This window comes from Tiliqua scincoides, chromosome 2 (assembly GCF_035046505.1).
Source record: "Tiliqua scincoides isolate rTilSci1 chromosome 2, rTilSci1.hap2, whole genome shotgun sequence".
In the NCBI taxonomy this organism is placed as follows: domain Eukaryota; kingdom Metazoa; phylum Chordata; class Lepidosauria; order Squamata; family Scincidae; genus Tiliqua; species Tiliqua scincoides.
The window spans coordinates 65,835,005-65,858,115 of NC_089822.1; the positions used below are offsets into that span (position 1 = coordinate 65,835,005).

At 43.1% G+C, this 23,111-nt stretch overlaps 1 protein-coding gene across 4 annotated transcripts in view; it reads left to right on the forward strand.

The window, feature by feature from the left end:
• Positions 1-22,679, forward strand: part of LOC136642229 (transducin-like enhancer protein 1) — a 78,647-nt gene extending 55,968 nt beyond the window's left edge. For 2 of the 4 annotated variants that reach the window (XM_066618588.1, XM_066618590.1), the window contains exons 11-20: positions 650-802; positions 2,072-2,216; positions 2,792-2,982; positions 4,467-4,543; positions 10,013-10,262; positions 12,147-12,394; positions 19,440-19,587; positions 20,425-20,575; positions 21,236-21,312; positions 21,819-22,679. In XM_066618588.1, the coding sequence (XP_066474685.1) occupies positions 650-802; positions 2,072-2,216; positions 2,792-2,982; positions 4,467-4,543; positions 10,013-10,262; positions 12,147-12,394; positions 19,440-19,587; positions 20,425-20,575; positions 21,236-21,312; positions 21,819-21,926 (1,548 nt within the window). In that variant the 3' untranslated portion in view covers positions 21,927-22,679. The remainder of the gene's footprint in view (positions 1-649; positions 803-2,071; positions 2,217-2,791; positions 2,983-4,466; positions 4,544-10,012; positions 10,263-12,146; positions 12,395-19,439; positions 19,588-20,424; positions 20,576-21,235; positions 21,313-21,818) is intronic. The other 2 variants (XM_066618589.1, XM_066618591.1) reach the window with 1 other exon arrangement.
• Positions 22,680-23,111: the final 432 nt, after the last annotated feature.

Genomic DNA, 23,111 nt, shown 5'->3' on the forward strand with positions numbered 1-23,111 from the left:
CAGATAAGAATTCCTCCTGAGTCCCAAGATTCTTCACTTTCCTGGCCAGAGCCTTGTAGTGAGAAATAACCAACTCATTGCTGCACCCAGGAGTATCATTTGTTGCCATGTGAATGAGCAGGAAAGGAATACTGTTCTATGTTCTTGACCAGCTTCAGCAGTTGCTGTTATACAGTTATACAACCAGGGTGGCAACACACCTTGCAAGCTAGCAGGTTAAGTTGGCACACAGCAGCTTCCCTCCTTCTTACTAGGCAATCCCAATCCACCACCACCTTTTATCTCCACCTCCTGCAGGGTTGGGAATCCTCCCTGCTACCTGGTGCAGTAAATCACTGCTGCTTCCCATAAGAAACTTTAGAAGTACTAGTTTTTGAGACACACTGGAAACAATACTTACCCAGTTAACAACTGGGAAATTGGTCTAAAATTTGCTAAATAATATTCTTATTGACTTTAAATTTATGCAATTCATGTGTCCTATGGGCTTTTCCCCACTGTTTGCTGGCAGTGTAGTGAGTGTATCTAAGCTTGACTAAGATTATAAATTGCTATAAATTCCTATCTTTTAGGTTGGTGCATTTCTAAGCTAATTTTGTTCTTCTACTATTGTATTATAGTAATTTTGTTGTCCTTTCTATCCACTCAGGACCCTTCCTCTCCTCGGGCAAGTCCTGCTCAATCCCCACGTGAAAACGGCATAGACAAAAGTCGCCTTTTGAAAAAGGATGCGTCTAGTAGCCCAGCTTCCACAGCCTCATCAGGAAGTTCGACTTCCATGAAATCTAAAGAAATAGGTTTGGTGAGTATTCTCAATATGCATATTCTGTCTACTAACCATCCTGATACCAAATGATAGATGGTATGCGAATTGATCATTTTAAGACTGTGCTACAGTTGCTGTGTATCCATTTGTGGGTTTGTTTCTTTTTTAAATAGAACTTTCTCTGTGTTCATAACGCAATGCTTTTCTTCTGTTTGAACAAAACAGGCATTACTCTACCTTGATGCTAGTGCTAACTGCGTTCATCAGACTCATTTCATAACTCACAGAATGATTTTGGGGATGCCAGCTTTGATTTCATTTGGAATTGTGTGTGCTGCCAGTGTCATTGTTGCATATCTCTGAAGGATCAGCTTAGTGGAGATCAAAAAGAACTCGTGGCATGCTTGCAATATGTGGTGGCTTGGAACCAAAAATAATGAGCAGAGACAATGTATTTGTACTGTTCTGTGAACTCTTGCATAAGTGTTAGTACAAGACTTTGAGCAGTCCCACAATATATGGAGATGGAGGGCATTACAGTATGCAAAACATGATGAATATTGAAGATTGGAGCATATAAACTAGTGAGCCATAATAAAATTTTATGAGCTTTTGAAATGAGCATTTACAAAGTTTTGTACAAAAGCTTATACGAAGAGAGGAACTCTTCCAGATTTGGGATAACTTTCATCACACAGAATTTTCTTCTAACAAATCTGAACCAGTATATCTGTGTTATCTATACCTTAACAAGTGTCTGTATGTATACAAGGTAAAGCAATCATGTGAGTGTGCCTTCCTCTGTTTGTGGTTTATTGTGTAGGTATGGTACCTAGGGTTGTCTGCATGCACCAGAGTGATAAATCTTGTCCATTCATGTGTATATATGTGAGTAATAGAATAATCATACGTAAACTTAAATCACTTGGTAGCCCTATTCAATTGGCAGCATGGTCCTCGGACCTCAAGATGTTTGTCACCCTTCGTTTTGGAGTAATTGCAATTTGAGAAGTTGTACTTAAACTAAAATAGCTGATAAAATGTTACTTTGAAAAGCAATTATTTAATCGATGCCAATTCTTGCCAATAAAGAACAAAACTGAACATTTTACATGTCTTTGGCAGAAATGAGCAAGGCTGTACTTTTACTCACAAGTCAATATACTGAATGGTGGTTGGGGTTTTTGAAAATTGGCCAAAGGGAGTAGGCAGTAAATGCTCAGCATTCCAGCTGCTGCTGTGATAAATTGTGTTATGTGGTCTGGACTGAAAATAATGCTCATTTAATTTGTTTAATGATATCAGCATGAAAAAGCCAGTACGCCTGTTCTGAAATCCAGCACGCCAACTCCACGAAGTGATGTGCCAACCCCAGGAACGAGTGCTACGCCCGGACTCCGTCCAGGCCTTGGCAAACCTCCAACAATGGACCCTCTGGTCAACCAAGCTGGTAACACAACTATCTTTTATTATTAGCAATTGCTCATGTAGTTTGGTGTGGTTAGGGTGTATTCTGAAGACCTGATGTACTACAAGCTTCCATTCATAGTAATCCTCTTGTGTTCCTTTCTGATATGTGTCACTCTCTCGGTTTGCAGAAAACTTATCTAGAGTTCTGATCATTATTCTGAAAGTTCTTTCTGATTCTGTTGTCCTGTACAAGAGAGAGGGGCTGCAATGCTATACCCACTTACCTGGGAGTAAGTCTTATTGAACTCAGTGGGGTTTGCTTCTGAGTAGACATGCATAGGATTGCACCCTGAGACTGTTAATATTTGTTAAAATGTAGATCATGACAAATGTCATGTAATAATTTGAAAATAAATGCAGAGGGGAAGGATATGTAGATGCAAGGGACTATTAAACCCACAATGGGAAGTCACGTTGAGCACAATTTGGCCTGTGGCTGCTAGTGCCAGTTGGGTTTTTTTGGAAGAAGCCTCCTCTAGGAATTCCAGTCTTTTCTTTGGTTTATGTGGTAAGATGCTAAGAACCTTGATTAACCATACATGCATTTTCTTGCAGCAGCTGGCTTAAGAACACCACTGGCTGTACCAGGTCCATACCCTGCTCCATTTGGAATGGTACCACATGCTGGTATGAATGGCGAGCTGACCAGCCCTGGGGCGGCCTATGCAAGTCTTCACAACATGTCCCCTCAGATGAGTGCTGCCGCGGCCGCAGCTGCTGTGGTTGCCTATGGGCGATCCCCGATGGTAGGCTTGCCATCTGAACTGCATGAGATTGAGAGGAACCTGTTTGCTTTATTTAGCATTGTTGGACTCCTGGGATTTAGTAATGCCAGAGGGTTGACTGCATAGTTTCTTTCATGTGTGTGTTTTGTTTTTTTTAATTTTTAGGGTATTTTTCAAAGTTTGTTTAGATAGGACAGTTGGAACATTAATAAACTAAACAGTAATTACCTAGTTTGGGAAGCAGCCTTTAGTGCTTTGCTTGGTTAGCAAAACCTGTACTATTTATACATTAAGAAAGGAGCTTGAAACCATAACGTTGTTTCAGTGGTTTGTGGAGCATCTGTTTGTTCTCCAGAGGAAACAGATATATTTGCTTAGTGAGTATCTTGCATTCATCTTACAGCACAAAGGTGTTTACTCATTCTTCTGTTTTGGTCTCAATTAAATGGAGAGTAGAGTCTCTGAAAGGTTGGTCAGTAATTATGTATCTGCCGCTCTGTGTGCAATATATGAGCACACATAAACAGAGTTTATTCATCATGTTATAGGTATCCAAACTAAGGGCCCAGTCCCATCCAACTTTCCAGCACTGATGCAGCTGTACTAAAGAGGTGTGTGCTGCATTCTGTGGTGACAGACGTTGCAGAGGCCTCCTCCTCCTCAAGATAAGGTGTTCCCTTATCTTGGGGCTGCATCAGCTCTGGAAATCAGTATAGGATTGTGCTGTAAGTCTAGCATGTAGAATTTACACCATTTGGGTATCCATATAGTAGGCAACCTTCAGTCTCGAAAGACTATGGTATCGCGCTCTGAATGGTGGTTCTGGAACAGCGTCTAGTGTGGCTGAAAAGGCCGATTTGGGAGTGACAATCCCTTCCACACTGGGAGCAAGTGCAGTCTGTCCCTGGTCTGTCTCCCTGGCTATGGGCCTTCCTTCCAAGTGGGAAAACCTGGCCTCTGAGCGGCCCGCTTGGAGGCAGGCTGTGCAGCATGGCCTTTCCCAGTTTGAAGAGACACTTGGCCAACCATTTGGGTATGGGAACAAGTTTCAGCTTTTGCGTGCCTTCCCTCCACCTTCATGTAGAACATAATGTACAACACAGTGCCTAAGGTGTACAGTTGTATGCGTGTACATCCTGTATGCATGGTTGGTCCACCACAAAAAGGAGCATGTGTGCATATAATTAATCTACATGCCAGGGCAAATTATAAACTGATCTACAAGTTTATGTTAGCTGGGCTTTTAAGCAAGGTGTGTATTGTTAAATTTGCTCTAGATGAAAAATGTAAGGTGTGTTCAAACTGGCAACAGTCTGCAAATGTAAAATAGACCGGTTTAGGGACAAACTCAGATTTTTAACTGCTCTGTGAACAGTACCTTGCACAAATGCCCATATTGTTCCTTTTTATGTGGTTTTGAATTAGAGAATGTGGTCACATGAGATGGGGAGAGCTTTTCTTTCTAATTAGTGCATGTTGAGGTGTATACATTTCTTTACTTTCAGGTTGGGTTTGATCCTCCTCCTCATATGAGAGTACCTGGAATCCCTCCAAATCTGGCTGGAATCCCTGGAGGCAAACCGTAAGTAAATTCTGATGCCATAGTTAAGTCCAAGTCAGCCAGAACGCACTTGTTTATCTTAAATCAGCAAATGGAGAGTTTTGTACGTGTGGCAACAGATTCTACTGTTAAGGGCGTTTTGTTTTGTATTTTGTTTGGAGGGGGGGAAACAGTTAACTATTATAGTACACAGCATGAAATTATTATTTTTATCCCTGGTGCATGTTAATTGATATGGTCCTATAGGCCAGATCTGTTGATGTGTTTCCTCTTTTCTAGAACTCTGCCTCACCCAAAAGCCAAGATCCCTAATTTTGTCAGTTTCAAAAAAACTTAAGTGGGTTAGTGAAAATTCATTTACTGTTTTTACTATACCAGGAGGTATCTCGGTATAGTCTCCCTGTAAATAACTAATTAGTTCACAAGAGAAGTGGTTATTGACTATAGAGCATTGCTTACTTCTCTGCGTAATGTTGAAACTCAAGGCCTGCTGTTTCATTTCTGGTTTTCCAGGCAAAGCAGGAAAAGGGTCATGAAAGGCTGATGAAAGTCAGAAGGCTGAGTGCTGGACAGCAGGGGAGCTGTCCAGGAAGCAGCTGAAGCTAAGAGCTGGTCCATGGAGCTCTTACATTGCTGGCTCCCAGGCAGCAGCTAAGGTGTTCTGTAGAATTGCATAGCTGCATGACTGAAGTTCAGGATTCCTCCTTCTGAGTAGAATTTGAGAATGGGATATGTAGTGTCATCAGACAAGTACTGTGCTGATGAATTTCATTCAACAGCTCAGGCTCACTCTAGTTCCATTCCTGAGGACATGGTGATGGTGATTGTTGACAGTCCAAAATGGGGAGGGTGTGTTGGGTTTCTTGTGGGTGCTCCAGGTCCTGGTTCTTCTCCTCTGATGGGGACATGTCTGGTCCTTGCTGGTCCTGTCAGCCATTCAAAAGTGAAGTCATTCAAAAGTGAAGCATATCAGTTGCATCACAACTTAAAAGTTTGCACTGCATACTCAAGCTTTGGCTTTGGTCAGGTATAGCCTGTGTTGACACATGTTCAAATTCTGGACCAGGATACATAATTTGGATACATGTTTTGTTTTGTTGTTTAATTCTGCTTCTGCTAATTTCAGTATGTGTAGAGCAGCATTCCTCAGGTAGGAGGAATCTGCAAGAAAATTGAAGTCCTGCCCACTGAAAGACCTGTTCAGACCCTCACCTAAGGGTTTGTTTATTGATTTTAAAAAAGTCATACCCCACCAATCCCCATCCAGTTGGAGCATTCATGGCTTATGGGAGCAATTAAAAAAACTCAAGAAGTTCTACATGCATTAAAACAAAGCAAAGTATATATAAAAGAACAAGGAAGGAGAGCAGGCCACTCAGAGAGGCTATTGGAGGGAAGTCAACCCAAATCACCTAAGGTGGAAAGAAGCACATAAGTCTTCAAATACCACCAAAACACACGCAAAGAGGGTGCAAATCTAATATCAAGAAAGAGAGTTTCACATAAGGACTACCACCAGACATTCATCTCCTTGCTTTCAGCCAAACATCCAATAATAGCTGCACCTGTAGCTCCTACCTTTGGTTACATCCAGCTATTATGCAAATTATTTACAGCCCAAAGAAACTGAAGTTTGCTCACTTATTCCCCCCCCCCAAAAGATCCACAACCAATACATGTACAGCCCCGTATCAGATTCAGAGAATACTCACAGTCCCAGATATATCCCAAACTCAAAAACATTAAAATAGGCCTTTGTATTTTCACTTGCACAGAAAACAGAATTTCCAGTGCTGTGGGTTGTGGTGCAACATGGTATCTGGTCTGTGGTGGGGATGTAGGTGTTGCAAGAGTCTCTGTTTCCGCTATCTTTGTTATTTTTAAAACAGCCAGTGTGGTTGTTGAAATGTTGAAAATGATGTGTCTGGTGAAATAGAATCCAAAAGCAGAGAACTAGCAGCTGTCAGGAAATGAGGACTTGAGCACTTTGACGAGCTAGGTGCCCATTCCCCATAGCTACTGTTTCCAAGCCCTTGTTTCTTAATCGTTACTTACAGCCCATCTCCCTCCCATACTAATACTTGACTTCCATACTACTATAGTTTTGTTATATGTATACACACAAACACACACCCTCCCTTCCTTGCTGGAAGCAGTTTCCATTTTAGCCCGTGTGTACTCTATAAATAGACAAGATAAACTTTGAAAATCGGAGGTGCTGAGCTGATCTCATCTCATTATTTGCCTTTGAAACTTGACTGACTCTACGCCTGATCACCCTAAGGCAGCAGGATGCTTTCAGTTACCCTTAGCAACTTTCTGATGGCATATCCTTATCTGTGATAGATAAGTCTATTGAAAATTTCTGGTGTAAGAGTACAGATAATGCCCTGTTGCTGTGGATTCATATTGACAGCAGGAGAGTTTTCAGCTTCAGTTTGAAAACTCATTTCTTTCAGGCACACAAATCGAGGTGTCGCATTGAATTTATTTAGTAAATGGGATGCAGCACCCTAGCTGTGTATCCTCTCCTTGTTAGGGGGCAGATTTTCTTTCTTTTCCCTTCCCCAAGAAATAATTGAAGCTCCCTTCACATCTCCACTGGCTAGTATTGTGTTATTTCTTACTTAGAGCACTTTGTCAGTTTGTTTTTAAGCAGCATGTACTCTTTCTGCCTTTCCAGCAAATCGGCATTTCTGTGCATGCAACAGCAATTAGAATAGAACTGGTTGCTGTTTGTACAAAAGTAAATTAATTAATCAACCCCCTTGGGAGCACATTTTTGTTTTCCATTCTGCTGCTATTGAAAGAAATCTCTCTGGACAACCCTGTTTCCTGTTGCTACACCACCACCTGAGGAACTGGCTAAAAGAAATCCAAGACGCATTACTATTTAAAAATAAAATAAATCTAGGCCTTGTTAAAGATTTCCTGTCTTTACAATCCAAAGAGTGCCTTTGGATGTACATGAGGTACATGGATATTAGCAGTATAGGGAGCAACTTCCTGCCCTTGTGTATATCATTACCATCCTGAACTACTGGAAGCGCCTTTCCAGATGTATGCTTTTGTGGTGGTGCTACTGCCATTGTTAGTGGGCTTTAAAAAATTCTGCCTTTCAGCCAAAATGTTGAAGAGCAGTTTAGATAGCAAATAAAAACATAAAAAGATGGCTTCTCTGTCCTAAAAGTGCTCCTAACCATACAGAAAAACGTAAGAAATACCAGCAAACATCCACTGGAAAAACAGGCATTCTGCTGGAACGAATAGGAAGTCACTCTTCCCACCCACCTGAAAAATATAAGACAGCCACTGCTTTAAAACATACCTCTTTACAGCTTACTATTTATTTAAGCCCTGGTATGCTCTTGGTGGAACAGTCAGACTGTGCATGCAGTGGGTGAAGCCCCAATGAGCTCAGTGGAACTTGCAATGGAATGAAAATAGCACCAAAGTGGTCATGGATTCAGATAATTGGTAGCTGACCTAAACATTTGAGATGCTCCTTGTATTCTTCTAGATTTGGCTTTCCCCCTCCCCCAGGTGATCCCAGACTGCTTGGCATATTGCTACTGTAGTCTTTTCCCTTCCAAAACAATACCTTCTAAATTTCAATCTTTCTGCCTAGCTGAGGCTAGCAGGCTGTTCTGGTGTAACCTTTTGCAATTCAACCCTCATAAAGAGTAGAAATAGGTGTGATTTCACAGCTTTCTAACATTCTGAAAAGCTTTACATGAGTCTCTTTTTACCTAAATCAGAATTCTCATCATCCCTAGAAGCCCAACCAGCAGGTTAAGGGGCAGCAGCAAACATATGCCCATTTTGCCTTCTTCCAGGCCTCTATGGATGAAGCTGGCCTTCTTACCTGCCCTTCTTGTGCATGGGCTCTTTAAACAAGTTCACTGCATTCTGATCCTTGGAGAGCATCAGAGGATCCTGCCTTCCTGGTGGAGCATGGGCAGCTTCCCTTGCACCACCCAGCAGAGATATGGAGGTGGTGTTCCTTTCCTTGGTTCATATTTGGATGTACTTCTGATGATGTGACTGCATTGATTTTTCCTTCTCTCATTGGAATATCCATTCTCCAAGAGAAATTGGTGGACTTTGGCGTAATTTTGAATCACTAGATCGCCCTGGGATGAAGTAAAGTCTTCATAGATCTTGATATCATTCTTTTAAGAATTTACTTTCATGTAGAGCAGGGGTCCAGACCCCGGCCCGGAGGCCACTTGTGGCCATCGGGGGTTCCCAATCTGCCCCTTGGGGAGCCCCCAGTCTCCACTGAGCCTCTGACTCTCCGGCGACTTGCTGGAGCCAATGCTGGCCCAATGCAAGTGATCTCAGCATGAGGACAACTGTTTGACCTCTCACTTGAGCTATTGGACAAGGGCTCCCTCCACTACTTGCTATTTCACATCTGTGATGCAGCAGTGGCAGTGAAGGAAAGGCTAGCCTTGCTTTATGCAAGGCCTTTTATAGGCCTTAGGCTACTGCAGGACCATTCATTTATTCATACAAGTTCCATCTCTAATAAATTCACTTATGTAAATTTAATCAAATTTGAAATGTAAATTGATTCATTTCCCCCCCCCCCCCGACACAGTGTCAGAGAGATGATGTGGCCCTCCTGCCAAAATGTTTGGACACCCCCGATGCAGAGCATTATACTGAGTTGATCACAAGGAATCCATGCATTTCATTTGAAGATGACACAGTCCTGTTCCTAGATGAATGAAGGCACAGTTTCATGTTCTCTGGCATTTAGCCCTTGGTAGATGTGAATTTGAACCTGGTTAAAGTGAATTTGTAAATAGAGCTTTGTATGAACTCAATGGGCAAATAAAGTGTTGCATCAAAACTTCACCCAAAATGTTCAGTGGTGTCTCTCATCTGTTTTTGTTTCATTAAACTAAATTCTTCCAGAAGAAAGAGTTTTGGGATTTTTCCCAGCATGCTGCCACAAAGTAATCTCTTCTTACACAGATTCTCACTTTGACCTTGAGCAGCCGTTAAACCAATCACTGTGTTTTTGTGCCTGCATTTCTCTTAAGTATTTCAATTCAGATGATAAAAAAAATACATGGTTTGTTGTACTGATAATGAGCTGTTCATGTGTTCCCTCTTCCCCACGCTCCTCATCTCCTTGGGCTTCTGACTGAATTCAAAATCTCTTAGTTCAGTAATAGTTCCCTGCAGCATCCAAACTGGAAAACTAGGATTCAAGTGCTTGCTACATACCAGAATAACAAACCATGATGTTCAAAACCACAATTATTTCTCACATGAGCATCCCTCAATCGTGCACTGGAGACTAGTGCCACTGGTGGGAAGTAACCATATCACCAGTCTTGCACTGTGATTAGCTTCCTTCAGTGGGTGCATTTTCCATACCGCTGCTCATTATGTGTGATCTGGCCCCACATCATAATTTAGTGAGTGAAATAGGTCAACGATGTGACTTGTTGCTTTTTTCTTTTTCTTCCAAAACAGAGCATACTCATTTCACGTTACCGCAGATGGTCAGATGCAACCAGTACCTTTTCCTCCAGATGCCCTCATTGGACCAGGAATACCTCGCCATGCTCGGCAGATCAATACTTTGAATCATGGGGAAGTGGTGTGTGCTGTTACTATCAGCAACCCAACAAGGCACGTGTACACTGGTGGGAAAGGATGTGTCAAAGTCTGGGATATCAGCCAACCTGGCAACAAGAGCCCCGTTTCTCAGCTGGACTGTCTGGTAGGTGAACATGAGCCTTTTGCATCAAGGGGTTTTCCTTAGGGATTGGTCACTTGGGTTTAACTTGGGCCACTTTATTAAACCCACATACAGTGTGGTGTCTTTGTTGGGAGGTGCAAAGGTAAATAGAATGCCAGATGCAGGGGAGTGGCAGCAAGATGCAAGTAGCTTGTGGTCTTGTACTCCCTGAGGCATCTGGTGGACTGCTGTGAGATACAGGAAGCTGGACTTGAATGGTCCTGGGCCTGATCCAGCAGGGCTCTTCAGTATGGAAACTGAAGATCCATTTCTATTAATTTTACATGGTAATAGAGTATGAAGCTGCCTTCTGGTCTAATGCCTTGCTACTGCAACTGCTGTATTTTTCTACAGCTGCTCCTTTTTGACTCTGCAGAATTTGTGGTAGTAATTTCCCAGACCCTTGAACTCACCCATATTGGAGAGCTGCCAAGCACAAGTTATTGCTTGAAATGTGTTTTGTTTTTTTTAATCTCTTTGATCATTGTGGAGTGAAACTAATTCTGCTTGTTTGATCATAGCTGGTAGTTGAAATGTTCCCTTCTTTCCTAATAGGCATTGAAATGACGGTCTATAATACCTGATATTTTCCTGTTTAGATAAGCCAAAACTGACAAAAGAGAAAACAGACCAGGTTTTAACCTGACTGTTGCATGTAGTTCATTGTTTTTTTTAGTTGAATGTTGTTGTACTAGAAATGGCAGAAACTAGCAAGTGCCAGTAGCCAGCCTACCTCGGCAAATATGGCATTAATAACAAATGTTAATTGCAATGGTCAGTGCTTCAGAACTTTCACAATGACGTAGCATGTCTTGTAGCCAGTCCCTACTTTCAGGAGCTTTGGCAGGAAAGGGATTGTATCAAGTTACTGATGTTTCAGTTTCAATAAAGATGGCCAAGACAGAAAGACTAGTTGCTGTTAGTATGCTGAAGCCAAAAGCCATAAAAAACAATTGCCTTGATGTTTGTATTTAATGGAGTGTTGCTACACACCAAGCTATGTATTGCTTCTGTTTCTACTGCCATCCATTATAGATACCCACTACTGGCAAACATACTTGTGTGAATTAACCATTTCAAGGCACAGTGTTTCAACTTTGCTAGCTGTAGCAAAGGATTTACTGTTCTTCAATGCTTCCCATGCAGTCAGGAAAAACAAAATCTCCCTACCGTAACAAAATTTTCTGCTCTACTATGAAATGGGTGTGTAGCACACAGAAACACAAATTAAAATTGCTTTCTCTTTACTAGCTCTGTATGATTTGTTATTGGCTTTATCTTTTCGTTGGCTACAGAATTTTTACCACTCTAATGAGGCTATTAAAAGTGAGAATTCTGACAACCAGTGCATTTACAGGCTAAAACCTGGAGCAGTCAAGGCCTGGAATGTTTCCCATTCCTTTTTTGCCCTTAATTCTTCTGCAAATAGCATTTCTAGTTGTGAAACTTTGGCTATAAATAAATTCTAAAGAGAGCCTCCCTGACCAGTGAAGACCCATTGGCATTGTCAAAGGGATTTGTATCAGGTTGGCTGCAGTAGCGGTGCCATGCATCTTGTATGAAAAGCAAACTTACCTTGGCACTCCCTTTACTAGACTTCGGCTGCAGTGCAACGGAGGCACTGCCTTCTGTCACACTGAAAACAAAGTAGAGTGCCATACTTCAAGAGAGAACTTAACTTGGATTTCTTTAGCTGCAAGCCTCTTCTTAATAAGGAGCAGTAGGAGACCAGATTGGCAGTGACTTGTGTTCTTTGGCACTCAGAAGAGGTCTAGTGTTTAAAGTTTGGATGCAGCATGAAAAGTTCCATTGGCTATTATTCCGAGACATTTTTGAATGTAATTGAGGTGGCTTATGTTTCTACAGAACAGAGATAACTACATTCGGTCCTGTAAATTACTCCCTGATGGATGCACCCTGATCGTCGGTGGGGAAGCCAGCACGTTATCCATTTGGGACCTGGCAGCTCCAACTCCGCGTATAAAAGCGGAGCTGACATCCTCGGCTCCGGCCTGCTATGCTCTCGCAATCAGTCCCGATTCCAAGGTCTGCTTCTCCTGCTGCAGTGATGGGAATATTGCAGTGTGGGATCTGCACAATCAAACATTGGTCAGGTTAGTTTCTCCTGGTTAGTTTCTGCTGTTCAGCCAGCTCTTCTGGGGAGTTGTTATAGCTTCACGATGAAGGTTGATAATAGGTAATGTTTACAGTAGGTAGACAAATCTGGCTGATAGATGGCAGGGGACCAAAAGATTTTGGCTGGGCTTGGGAATCAGATTTTTCATTTGTCATTGCTCTGTTCCTTCTTTAGCTGTTTAATCCCATCCTTGCCTTTTCTTTCCATCCCAAATATGTTCAGCTCTGCCTTACTCATTGTGCATTGTTGTACCTCAAAAGGTACAGGGTAGATGTAGTGGCTTCTGGAATAGGACAGATCACCCGTCTGTCAGGAGTTGCACAAAACCTCTCCCAAACACATTCTGCCCCTGTATACAGGTGGAGCCTATTTATCGCCGTGACTCGGCACAATTAACAAAAAATGCGTTGTGCTAAATTCCATAGAGTTACGCAAATACACTGCAACCTGACACTTCCAGATGGAAAGAAACTAAGGCAGCTGCTATCAATCCCCTCGGCTCTGTACTCAGCCCTCCCTGTTGCCAGCTACCCAGCTTCTTTCACATGGGTGCTGGTCTTTTAAGAGTCCAGCCCTATGTGTTTCTACTCAGAAGTAAGCCCCATTGTAGTTAATGGGGCTTACTCCCAGGAAAGTGTGGAGAGGATTGTAGGCTAAATCTCATGCTTTGCTTGGTAGGAAGGCTTGCTTGTGTCGCGTTAGCCTGCACCATGGGGGGGGGGGGGTTGCTTGTGTTGGTGATTGCCTGCACCATGGGGAGGGGGAATTCGGCAAACACTCCTGTCAGGGGCTTGCTGCCTGGCCAGCCTCTGCCTTACCTGGAGGTGCCGGGGGGGGGGGAGAGCCACGAGAGGCAGAGGGCAGACCCCACCAGTCACCCCTGCTGGCTGCCAGGGCTGGCGGGGAGCAGTGGGTGGGAGGAGGGGCAGCCCCCAGAGAGCCACTCCTCCCTGAAGTGCAAGGGTGGCGGGGAACGGACGGGGGAGAGCCCCGGCCAGCAGTTGGAGCAAACCCCCGGCAACCCCTGCAGACGACCAGGCACTGCGGGGAGCTGGGGGTGGGGGGAAGAGCAACCCCCTTGGAAGGCACCTGGCCCCCCGCCCACAGTGACGCAGCTCCAGCGATGGCTGTGGCTCGCCTCACCTGCAGCCACCCGGGAGGCGGGTGAGGGAGCCCAGCGGCTGGGTCTGGTGGGGGAGGACGAGCGGGGAAGCACACCAGCCCGCAAGCGGCACCCCCAGAGAGGGCGCCTCTCCCCTGGATGCCGCTGGGTCTTCTCGCCCCACGGGGGGGCTCAGCCAGGAGCAAGGTGGCGGGGAGACAGGTGGGGAGGAGGAACAAGAGACAGGCTAGGGCGCAGAGCCGCTCATCTGGCGAGCAAGCCTCCCTGCAGACTCAGACAGCAGGGCGGGGTTGGCTCCAGTTCCAGGTGCCCAGGCTGACTGGATGAGAGGGGTGGAGCTGGGAACTCCATAAAGGCAGGGGAGGCCAATGATGAGGAGGAAGCCGGGCAAGGCTAACAGCCAGGAGGAAGGCTGCATGCCCATGAGACCCAGGCTACCTTAGAAGCCAAAGAGGGGGACCCCCCCTTTTTGGACCTGAGGCCACTCAGCCTCATCCCAGGGACCTGCCACAGTGTGAGTCTGAACCCCTTTTTGGCTGGAGGACCCTCAACCTGCTCCCTGGGTTTTTTAAAGCAATCTGACAACTCCCTGGGTTTTTTAAAGCAATCACCTGTTGCTACCACACCTGCCCGTGTGTGTGAGTGAGCTCCACCTTGCTGCACATGTTCTGGCTACAGAGGTTTTCTGCCTCCCCTTCCCCTCCTCAGCATCTTTGCAGGCTCAGGAGCTCCAGGAATGTTACTGTTCCTTGCAAGGGGAACCTCTTCCAGGCTATTTCCCTGCCTGGGTGAGGCGGAGCCTTTTTGTAGTGTTTTGATATGCCTGGACACGGAGCAACAGCGCAGGGTAAAGGTGTGTGTGACTTTCAGTACCCCCACCCCATTCACGTTGAGACAAATCTGCAGATAAAAAATCCTTGGATAAATAGGCTGCACCTGTACTGTTAAAATGAGTTCCTGCAAAATGAGAGAGAAATCAGCTGGTACAATATGTCCATCCTTTCTGCCTGGCAGGTGGGAGTAGGGTGTGGCATGGAGGAAATAGTTTTACCATTTCACTGGGTCCAGAGTTCTTCAGAATTTTCTGAAGAAGTTCTTCAGAGTTCTTCAGATCTTTATGATCACTTCAAGTGACCAGGTGACTGTATTTTGTGAATTGTAACTAATAGGTCAGATAACCACATCATAAATACCTCTTTTCCTATTGCCTTTGGGTGAGAAGTCTACACATGTGCATTCCCTATCTCACTGTCTTTCTGTCTTCCATTATATCATCTGGACCATGAACATCTCTGACGTGAGCACATCTACTATCTTCAGATTCCTCTCTCCCTCTCTTTGTGCATGCGTGTTTGCCTGTGTGCCACAATTCCAGAATGCTCAGGAAGCATACAAAATTAGGTTATGGTTGTATGAGTTGGTTTATTTAAAAAAAAATATTCCAGCCCTTATGGCATGAAACTTCATCAACATCTAATAAGCAAGACAGATGACTGAATAAGAGTTCCCGAAATCAGAAATCAGGGATGGCAATAAGAGTTCCCATCAGGGATCAGGGATCCCATCAGGCAATCAGGGATGGCAATAAGAAATCAGAAATCAGGGATGGCATTAATTGGTTCCACCCCCCTCCATATGATTACCAAGATGCAAAATAATAAAAATGCCTCTAAGTGGTGCTTATTTTCTTAATTTGCATAACTCATTCGGAATGGATCTTTTCCTGGCACAAATGGATAATGGTTTCAAATTTTACTTTGTTGTAATGTAGTAGTATATCCACCACCACACCTTCTCCATATTTACTTTCTAGAACCAGTTCCAACCTTCTGGAGCTTTCAGGCTTAGCTAACTTTCAGGCAATAACTAGGTGTAGGTGTGGGTGATGTGTTAAATGAGTCACTGTCATCATTAAGTTTTTTTGCAGACAAATGCTCAAAAATATGTGCTTGCCCTGGAATGCAACAAGTGTAATCATGCGTGAGACAGTGACTGACTGGCTGGCCCCAGAACATGTGGGATTTTGAAACGGCTACCATGTTTCCATTTGACTTAGCTCAGATTCAGGCGATGGTTATTTGGCCACATGTAACTAAACACCATCCCTGTCTTCAGAAAATATAACGGGCTGTTAGCCGTCTTCGCCTCCGTCAAAGCCCAGCAGGTGTGCTCTGCAAACACCATTTGAAATGCTGAGTCGCCAGAATATTAATAGCTCATTTTCAGGTTATCAAGTTGTCCTCAATTGCTTTTGGCATCGCATGCATCAGGGGAAAGGTATAAAGCAGAACAAAAATCCTTTCGTAAGCGTGTAAATAATGCGAGACTAAGGAATTTCCCCTTGGATTTGCTCCCATTAGGGACGGTTGACAATGTTAGAGTGAAATTATGGCAAACTTTTGCATAATTAACCCTGGCTTCTTTCATATGGAAATCATGAGCCCCTCCCCCATTGTCATGCCCCATCTATTCCTTCGTCATGCTTTAGCACCTCTTCATCCTCTGGTGGGATCTTTCAGTCCCGGTTTCTATCATCTCCCCAGCTGGCCACTTAATTGTTTTGTCACTCCCTAAACTCCTGTTTCAATTCCCTTTCTTCTTCTGTCTTTGCTTCCTTGGTTCCTCCTCCCACATACCACTTCCTGATCTATATCTGTAAGGGCAGCTTTCCCGCCCCCCATTTTCTTTAGCACATCCAGTTAGCTACATTCCTGCATTGTATTCCTGAGACTACCCCTGCTGTGGTGGTTCTATTTTGCAACCAAGTACCCTCTTTCATGGATATGTTGAGAAGCTAAATTCACCTTTTTTTACTTCTAGTTAAGTTACACTGGTCATACACTCTAAAGTCTTATAGTCTTATGGACCATAAGAGATGGAAGTTTCTGTAAATACTGGTGTTCTACTGAAATACACCACTTCTGCCTAAATATGATCAATGGGAGAACCTTATTCTACTTAGATGTAAGCAGATGCCATCTGCACATATCTAAGTTCATCCTATCTTCCCTCTCTGTTGTCCTAAGTTGCTCCTGAATATTTTGAGGAAGTTTCATTCTGGCTGCTCTAGTGTGAATTCAAGGGTACATTCCACTTAAATTGCCCATATCTGTGCAGGCCCGAGTATTTCTTCTTCAGGTAGAAGTTAGTTGACCTAAACTTGGTGATTTGCAGGTTTACTTTGTTGCCATGGACTTGAGTTGTAACAGATCAGTCTGTTATCTCCATCTGCCTTTGGTGATGCTGACGTCAGGATATCTCAAAGCTGTTGGCTGCAAAGATGCAAATGTTTGGGAAAGCAGTTTCACTTAACTAAGTGAAAACTTTTACTTAACTAAGGGATATATAGAAGTAGAAATCAGCTCATGAATTCTGTATTGTCTGCTGTTCCTGGTGGATTTTTGGCTGCTGATCAGAGATTTTTTTTTCTTTCTGCAGAGGCTAAGTGATTCATATTTTGCAGACAGTCTCTAACACTTCCAGGTTTGGAAGGTTGAGAGTGTGATTAACATAATACCCACATAAGTAATTTCCTTTCAAGCCTTGAAGAGTAAAGAATGAATGTGTTGGTACACCTTGATGTGAACATCTTGGCAAGGTGGTGATTTTTAACTGCCTAAAATAGCTTTGTAATATGACAGTGTTTGGTGGACCACAAGACCAACTTTTCATACATCACTGCAAAATTGGCAGCAACCCACAATAAATCTCAGCAAGCAGAACCGACACTTGCACCTGCCTTGGTAATGAGAGGCTATTTAAAGCATCAAAGTTTGGGCATTAAGCATTCCTGGACACTTCAACTGAATTAGTCATCTTAATTACGAACAGGACTCTGGAAATTCTGTGCTTCAAGGAAACCTCAACATCTACACTTAGTTAGTCCAAAATTCAAGTCAACCCAAATTCTGCAGCCTGTATAACTTAGGTCAAATCGAGCATATTTGCATATTCTTACTTTATTATGGATCTTTGGTAGAAGAGCATTTGGTCATTGTAAGCTCCTTTCATGAATAAAAGGCAAATTGAGATTGCACAAATGGTAATGAAGTCTCAGAGTTGCTTGGTTTATTATATTAGTTTTGTATATTAATGTAGATTAATTGCTTTTTAGATCAAGACACTACGGGGTTTAGTTAAGATCTTAAATCATTTTAAAATCATGAGATTTTAAATCTTAAGACTTAAAACCTTGGCCTGTCGGCCAGATCCGGAGTTTGGAAAAAGCCCTCCCCCAAGTGGCGCTTACCATTCCACCGTGTCACCGCTTAGGAAAGACCCTATCACAGGCCTTACATCCTTAAATAGGGAAGAGGGATGAAAACCATCACCATGCAGTTTGGCTGCATACACATGCCTTTAAGACACAAGTAGGAAAAGCCTGCAGGTTCCACATATTCCAGTATTCAAACATTAAAGTCCTGTCTAAAACATTCCCAAATGGGAGCTTTGTAGCACTTGCAGCTTGTGCAGAACTTTATAGCTAATACTACTTCTGCCAGTGGAAAAAAAAGGGTGTGTGTGTAAGTTGAAATAGGTATGCACAGTGCTTGGTCAACAGCATAATCCACAAGCTTTCCTCATTTTGGCATTTGCTGCCTGCCTAAGTGATGACTCTCATCAAATGTAAAGCCATCCCATGACAGCAACAAAGATTCAAATACTCTGAGACCCTCACATAGATAATGTGAATATAACAGCATGGATAAATGAATTATTTAGAGATCTGTCTTGACCAACAACCCAATAGTATGACCAAATAACTGTTGAAAATTTGCTCTGGAAAACCTGGATAATTAGATAGGAATAAAGCTTGTGTCTCATGTCCCATTGACTTGGGGCAAAGGAGAAGAAATAGTTTCAGTTATCATCACAGATTTGTTGAAGCCAGGGTTTCTGCTTACAATCCTGTTAACATATTGAATGACTCTCAAAAGCAGCTGAGTTCTTCCCAGGTTTCCTGAGCAATAAGTATTGGTTGCCAGTTTGTTGTATTGGTTGCCTTACCTGTGTTTAGTAAACATGGAAGAGAATAAAAAGAGTGTGTACTGCCTGATAACTCCTTGACTTTTCAGGCCAAGGAGGCCAGACATGCCACACTGATTCATAGCTTGTCCCATGGTAGTCATTCTTCCCTTCTCTCCCCCCCCCCCCCGCTGCTAAGGCATGGAGCTCCAGCTAATTGCTGATGGAAAAAGGCAGGCGCCTCCAAACACTCCCGTTTAGGGATTAAGGCAGGCTCAAGCTGACTCTTTGTTAGTGAGAACAGGGATTTCTGAACACCAAGATTTAAAGCATAAAACATTGATGAATAATGATGACAGCTCATGACCTGTTCTCTACCAAGGGCATCGTTTTGCAGGCAGAGCCAAGGCAACCAGAAAGCTTAGCCCTTTTGGATCCCTTCCTGCATGTGTTCATGTAGCTGAATCTTTAAAGTATTTTCATGTGCTTGATTCACAGCTTAAACAAAGCCTATAAATAACTGGCTGTCTCTGTTTAAAGGGCTTTGTCCTCCAGCAACAGAGGAGAGGGTCTTCATCCAGTGAGTTGAGTTTAGTAATCTGTTAAGTTTTATTTTTCCAGCCCATGTGTCATGGTGGATTATCGGACAGCTTTTTAAATTAGGTCTTCTTACCCATCACAGACCGCTGCAAATGTGCAGGTTGTTTTTGTTTAGCCTGCTTGTGGCACAGTTGTTGTGCTCTGGCACCTGCAAAATAGCTTGGGTATAGTGAGCACAGATTTTGCATTGAGGTATGGGGGAAGGGTTGCTGCTAGCTGCGCGTCAGCTGACAAGAGGAGATGACACACATGCAGAGTCCAAAACTAACAACACAACAGTGTTTACCTTGAGTTCTGGCAGGAAATCATTATTCAATCTGGTTTGTTTTATCAGGCAATTCCAGGGCCACACAGATGGAGCCAGCTGTATTGACATTTCTAACGATGGTACCAAGCTCTGGACGGGAGGTTTGGATAACACTGTAAGATCCTGGGACTTGAGAGAAGGGAGGCAGCTACAGCAGCATGACTTCACGTCCCAGGTGCCTAGCATTTCTTGAAGTATTTTCTACAATTCCGATGAATGTGATACTTAAAAACTTCCAGCTTGTCTTGGGTACAGTTTGTGATGAACTCAAAGCATTAATAGTGCAAAATAGTCAGCTGGTGGTAGTCAGGATCATTTCACATTGGCTGTCAGTATAACCTTGGGCTGCTTTCAGGCAAAGAAGCATTTACCTTGGAGCAAAGCCATTGTGATCAATGAAACACCCATCGAGTTGATCTGTGCCATTCATTTATAGTGAGCAGGGAGCCCTGCACTCTTGGATTAAAACAGCAGCTTGAAGCATTATAAAGGGCATTTGGCATTGAGCCTCATTTGGCATTTTTGCCTGGGCTGGAGTGGTGAAAACAGAAAAGGTATGAATACCATCAAACACTGAGAAGTAACAAGCATGGAGAGACAAGTGTGCCGACACTTCAAAATTATGAAATTAATAGCTATCATTCTGTGATTTAAAAGACACAAAAGTGTCTTATGTTTACTCGGACATATACATTGAGTTTCATTTAGCTCAATGAGACTTATTCCCAGGTCTATGGGCAACGACTTTCAACCATAGCACATTAATGTGCTGCAGATGGTCCACAGGTGTGCCATGGGAGTTTGAGGGAGGATCATTATTAGTAGGGCCATTTGGGAATGTGAGCCCCCCACCAGCAGGGTGGTGTGCCTTGTCAATTGTCAAAAAAATTGATGGTGTACCCTGAAAATTTTAATGCCTTGTCAGTTGGTTTGTTCTTTTTCTTTCTATTTCCTGTTCTAATGTTGCAAGACATGTAAACATTTCTTCTCTCTGTTTTTATTATTGCAAAAGATCTTTTCCCTTGGTTATTGTCCCACTGGTGAATGGTTGGCTGTGGGAATGGAGAGCAGTAATGTGGAAGTGCTTCATGTAAATAAACCAGACAAGTACCAGCTTCACCTTCACGAGAGCTGCGTTCTGTCACTCAAGTTTGCTTATTGCGGTAAGTTGGAGCGTGAGTGGCTGACAGCCTCCTGGATACCAATAGAGCAACCCCCCCCCCCCCACGTCTGCGCTTGAAAATTTTAGGCCAAGGACAGGACATTTGAATGCTATTTTATTTTCTGCTTGCTAAACTGAAATCCAACCCCTAGTTCCAGCTTCCCTGGAAAGCTGTAAGAAGGAGCTCATATCTATAAAATGGCAATATCATCATAGCATCATTCTTTCAAGTGCTGGTTGCAAGTAGTTAAAGTGTGGGACACTTTAGCATGTTGAGTGCCCATTGCTCCCTGGCTTTCGTTATGCTTTTCCAGGTCATGGTTTATACAAGTCACTTCACAAAGGTGGATTTGTCCTAGATCAGGAGAACTTGGGACTGATTTCAGGCATTCTCTCTTGGCTAACCATACAGCAAATGCCTGTCAAAAGGCAGGTTGTTCAATGGAGTGGCCAATGGTAATGGCATTCTGTGGAGTGATCCTGGGCAATCTTTCACACCCACCGTCACCCCAAGTAACATATTGTGCAGGCATGGGAAGTATTTTAGCTGCAAGATAAATGCTCCTCGCAGTACAAGGCAATATGACAATATACAATTCTGTCTGTTGGCATACATTGTTTGACAATATATTATCTCATTGTGATTGTTGTCATTTTGCAGGTAAATGGTTTGTAAGTACTGGAAAAGACAACCTCCTAAATGCCTGGCGTACCCCATATGGTGCCAGTATATTCCAGGTAAAAACTATCACTATTGGGAACAAAGGAAGTTGACTCAGGCCCTTGATCCATGTAGGCCAGTACTCCCTGCTTAGAGTGTGGACAGGAGTCTTTCCTCACCCTCCATGCTGATATCAGGGGCTGAACCAGGGGCCTTCTGCACGCAAAAATGCTCTGCTTCCCCACATCAGAATTCATGGAAGGGATTGGGAGATGGGAGGGTCCTGGTGGTGAATATGTGAATACAGCAAGGAACTTCAAAGATTATTATTTATTAAATAATATGTTGTATCCTACCATCCAGAAGCTCAGGGCATTGGGCATGGGACGATCCCATTCTAATTTCACAAAGCCTTGTGACTTGTTGGACTGTGCAAGTCCAACATTGATGCTTTTATGATTCTATTATATCTTTGCCCAAGTGATTCACGATTCCTGAGGCCCAGAACTTAGAATGTTAAGGGAAAATGGAGGAAATGGTACTTTCTTCACTTATACTATAGCTGTGCATTTTTCTCTCCTAGTCCAAAGAGTCTTCATCTGTGCTTAGCTGTGATATCTCTGTGGATGATAAATACATAGTTACCGGCTCTGGAGACAAGAAAGCTACTGTTTATGAAGTCATCTACTGAAGAATTGGGTTGGAAATGTTAACTTCTGAGAGTTGAACTGGGCCAAAATGTAGACGTAGACGTAGAAAGACTTTACCCTTTTTTAAATTAAAAAAAAGGAAGAACTTGGTTTCCGCTACCTTCAAACGATGCTATTTGATACGCATTGAAGTCAGCTTTCTGGCATCCAGCTACTGGCTATTTGGATGAAAAGCAGGAAGAGGAGCAAGATGGATAAATGTAGCATAGTTTTGATGGACCCTTGCAGAGCTGCATCTGCTGAAGATTGTTGCAGCCTTTTGGTTTTGTTTGTCTTTATGACCTCATAAACGTCATGCTCATTTGCTTGAATACGTGGGATTATGTTTCAGCCCTTGAAATTCCACCTGCATTCTGTCTTGTGTAGAGCAGTGGTATCTTGGATAAACTTGTTTCCAGGTTTTACCTCTTTGGGATATGGGTTTTTTGTATTTTTTTTTTTTTTGGTTGAAGATCAAACATTTGTATAAATTGTAAATATATTTGGTTTATTACAGTAAAGGCTTTAGTATCAATAAACGGTCTCTTTTTTCTCCCTTCCCACCTGTGCCCCTTAAATGATCTTTTTAAAGAAGTTGTTTTTTTCCCCCCTTTTGTAATTTAAAACTTTTAATAAGCTAGTCCCAGAACTTTGAAGCATTTTGCGGGTCTTTATATGCTAAGCATCTACGAAGCTTGTTATCCTACTAGAAATATGTAGTTTCATGCAAACGTTGTCACATTCCGATACTGTCTTGTACTACAGCAAATTGAAAAGCAAGAACTTTTACATTTAGAATAAATTTTAATTTTAAATTTTAAAGAAAATTTGTAAATGCATGTTTTAAGGAGTAAAATCTATGGCAGTGTTCTTTGACCTGTGGGTCGGGAGCCCAATGGGATCAAGAAGCCTCATTTTTGGGGGGTTGTGGCAACCTTTCAATGCCTCAGTACCAAGAGAGGGCTTGGTACTGCCTTATCAAAACCGAGTTCTTGATATAATCCTGCACAGCCTCTTCTCGCTATCTTGTCCCATGGCTCCTAAAGCCGGCACTACTGAGGCTTCTACCTCACAGGTTGTTGTGAAGACGCAAGAGGTAGGAGGAAATGGGGCAAGGGGTGAGTGGCAGTGGGAGTGTATTGGGTCCTGGGACGGAGGCAGGCTTGGTGGTGGGTCCCCAGTCTCAT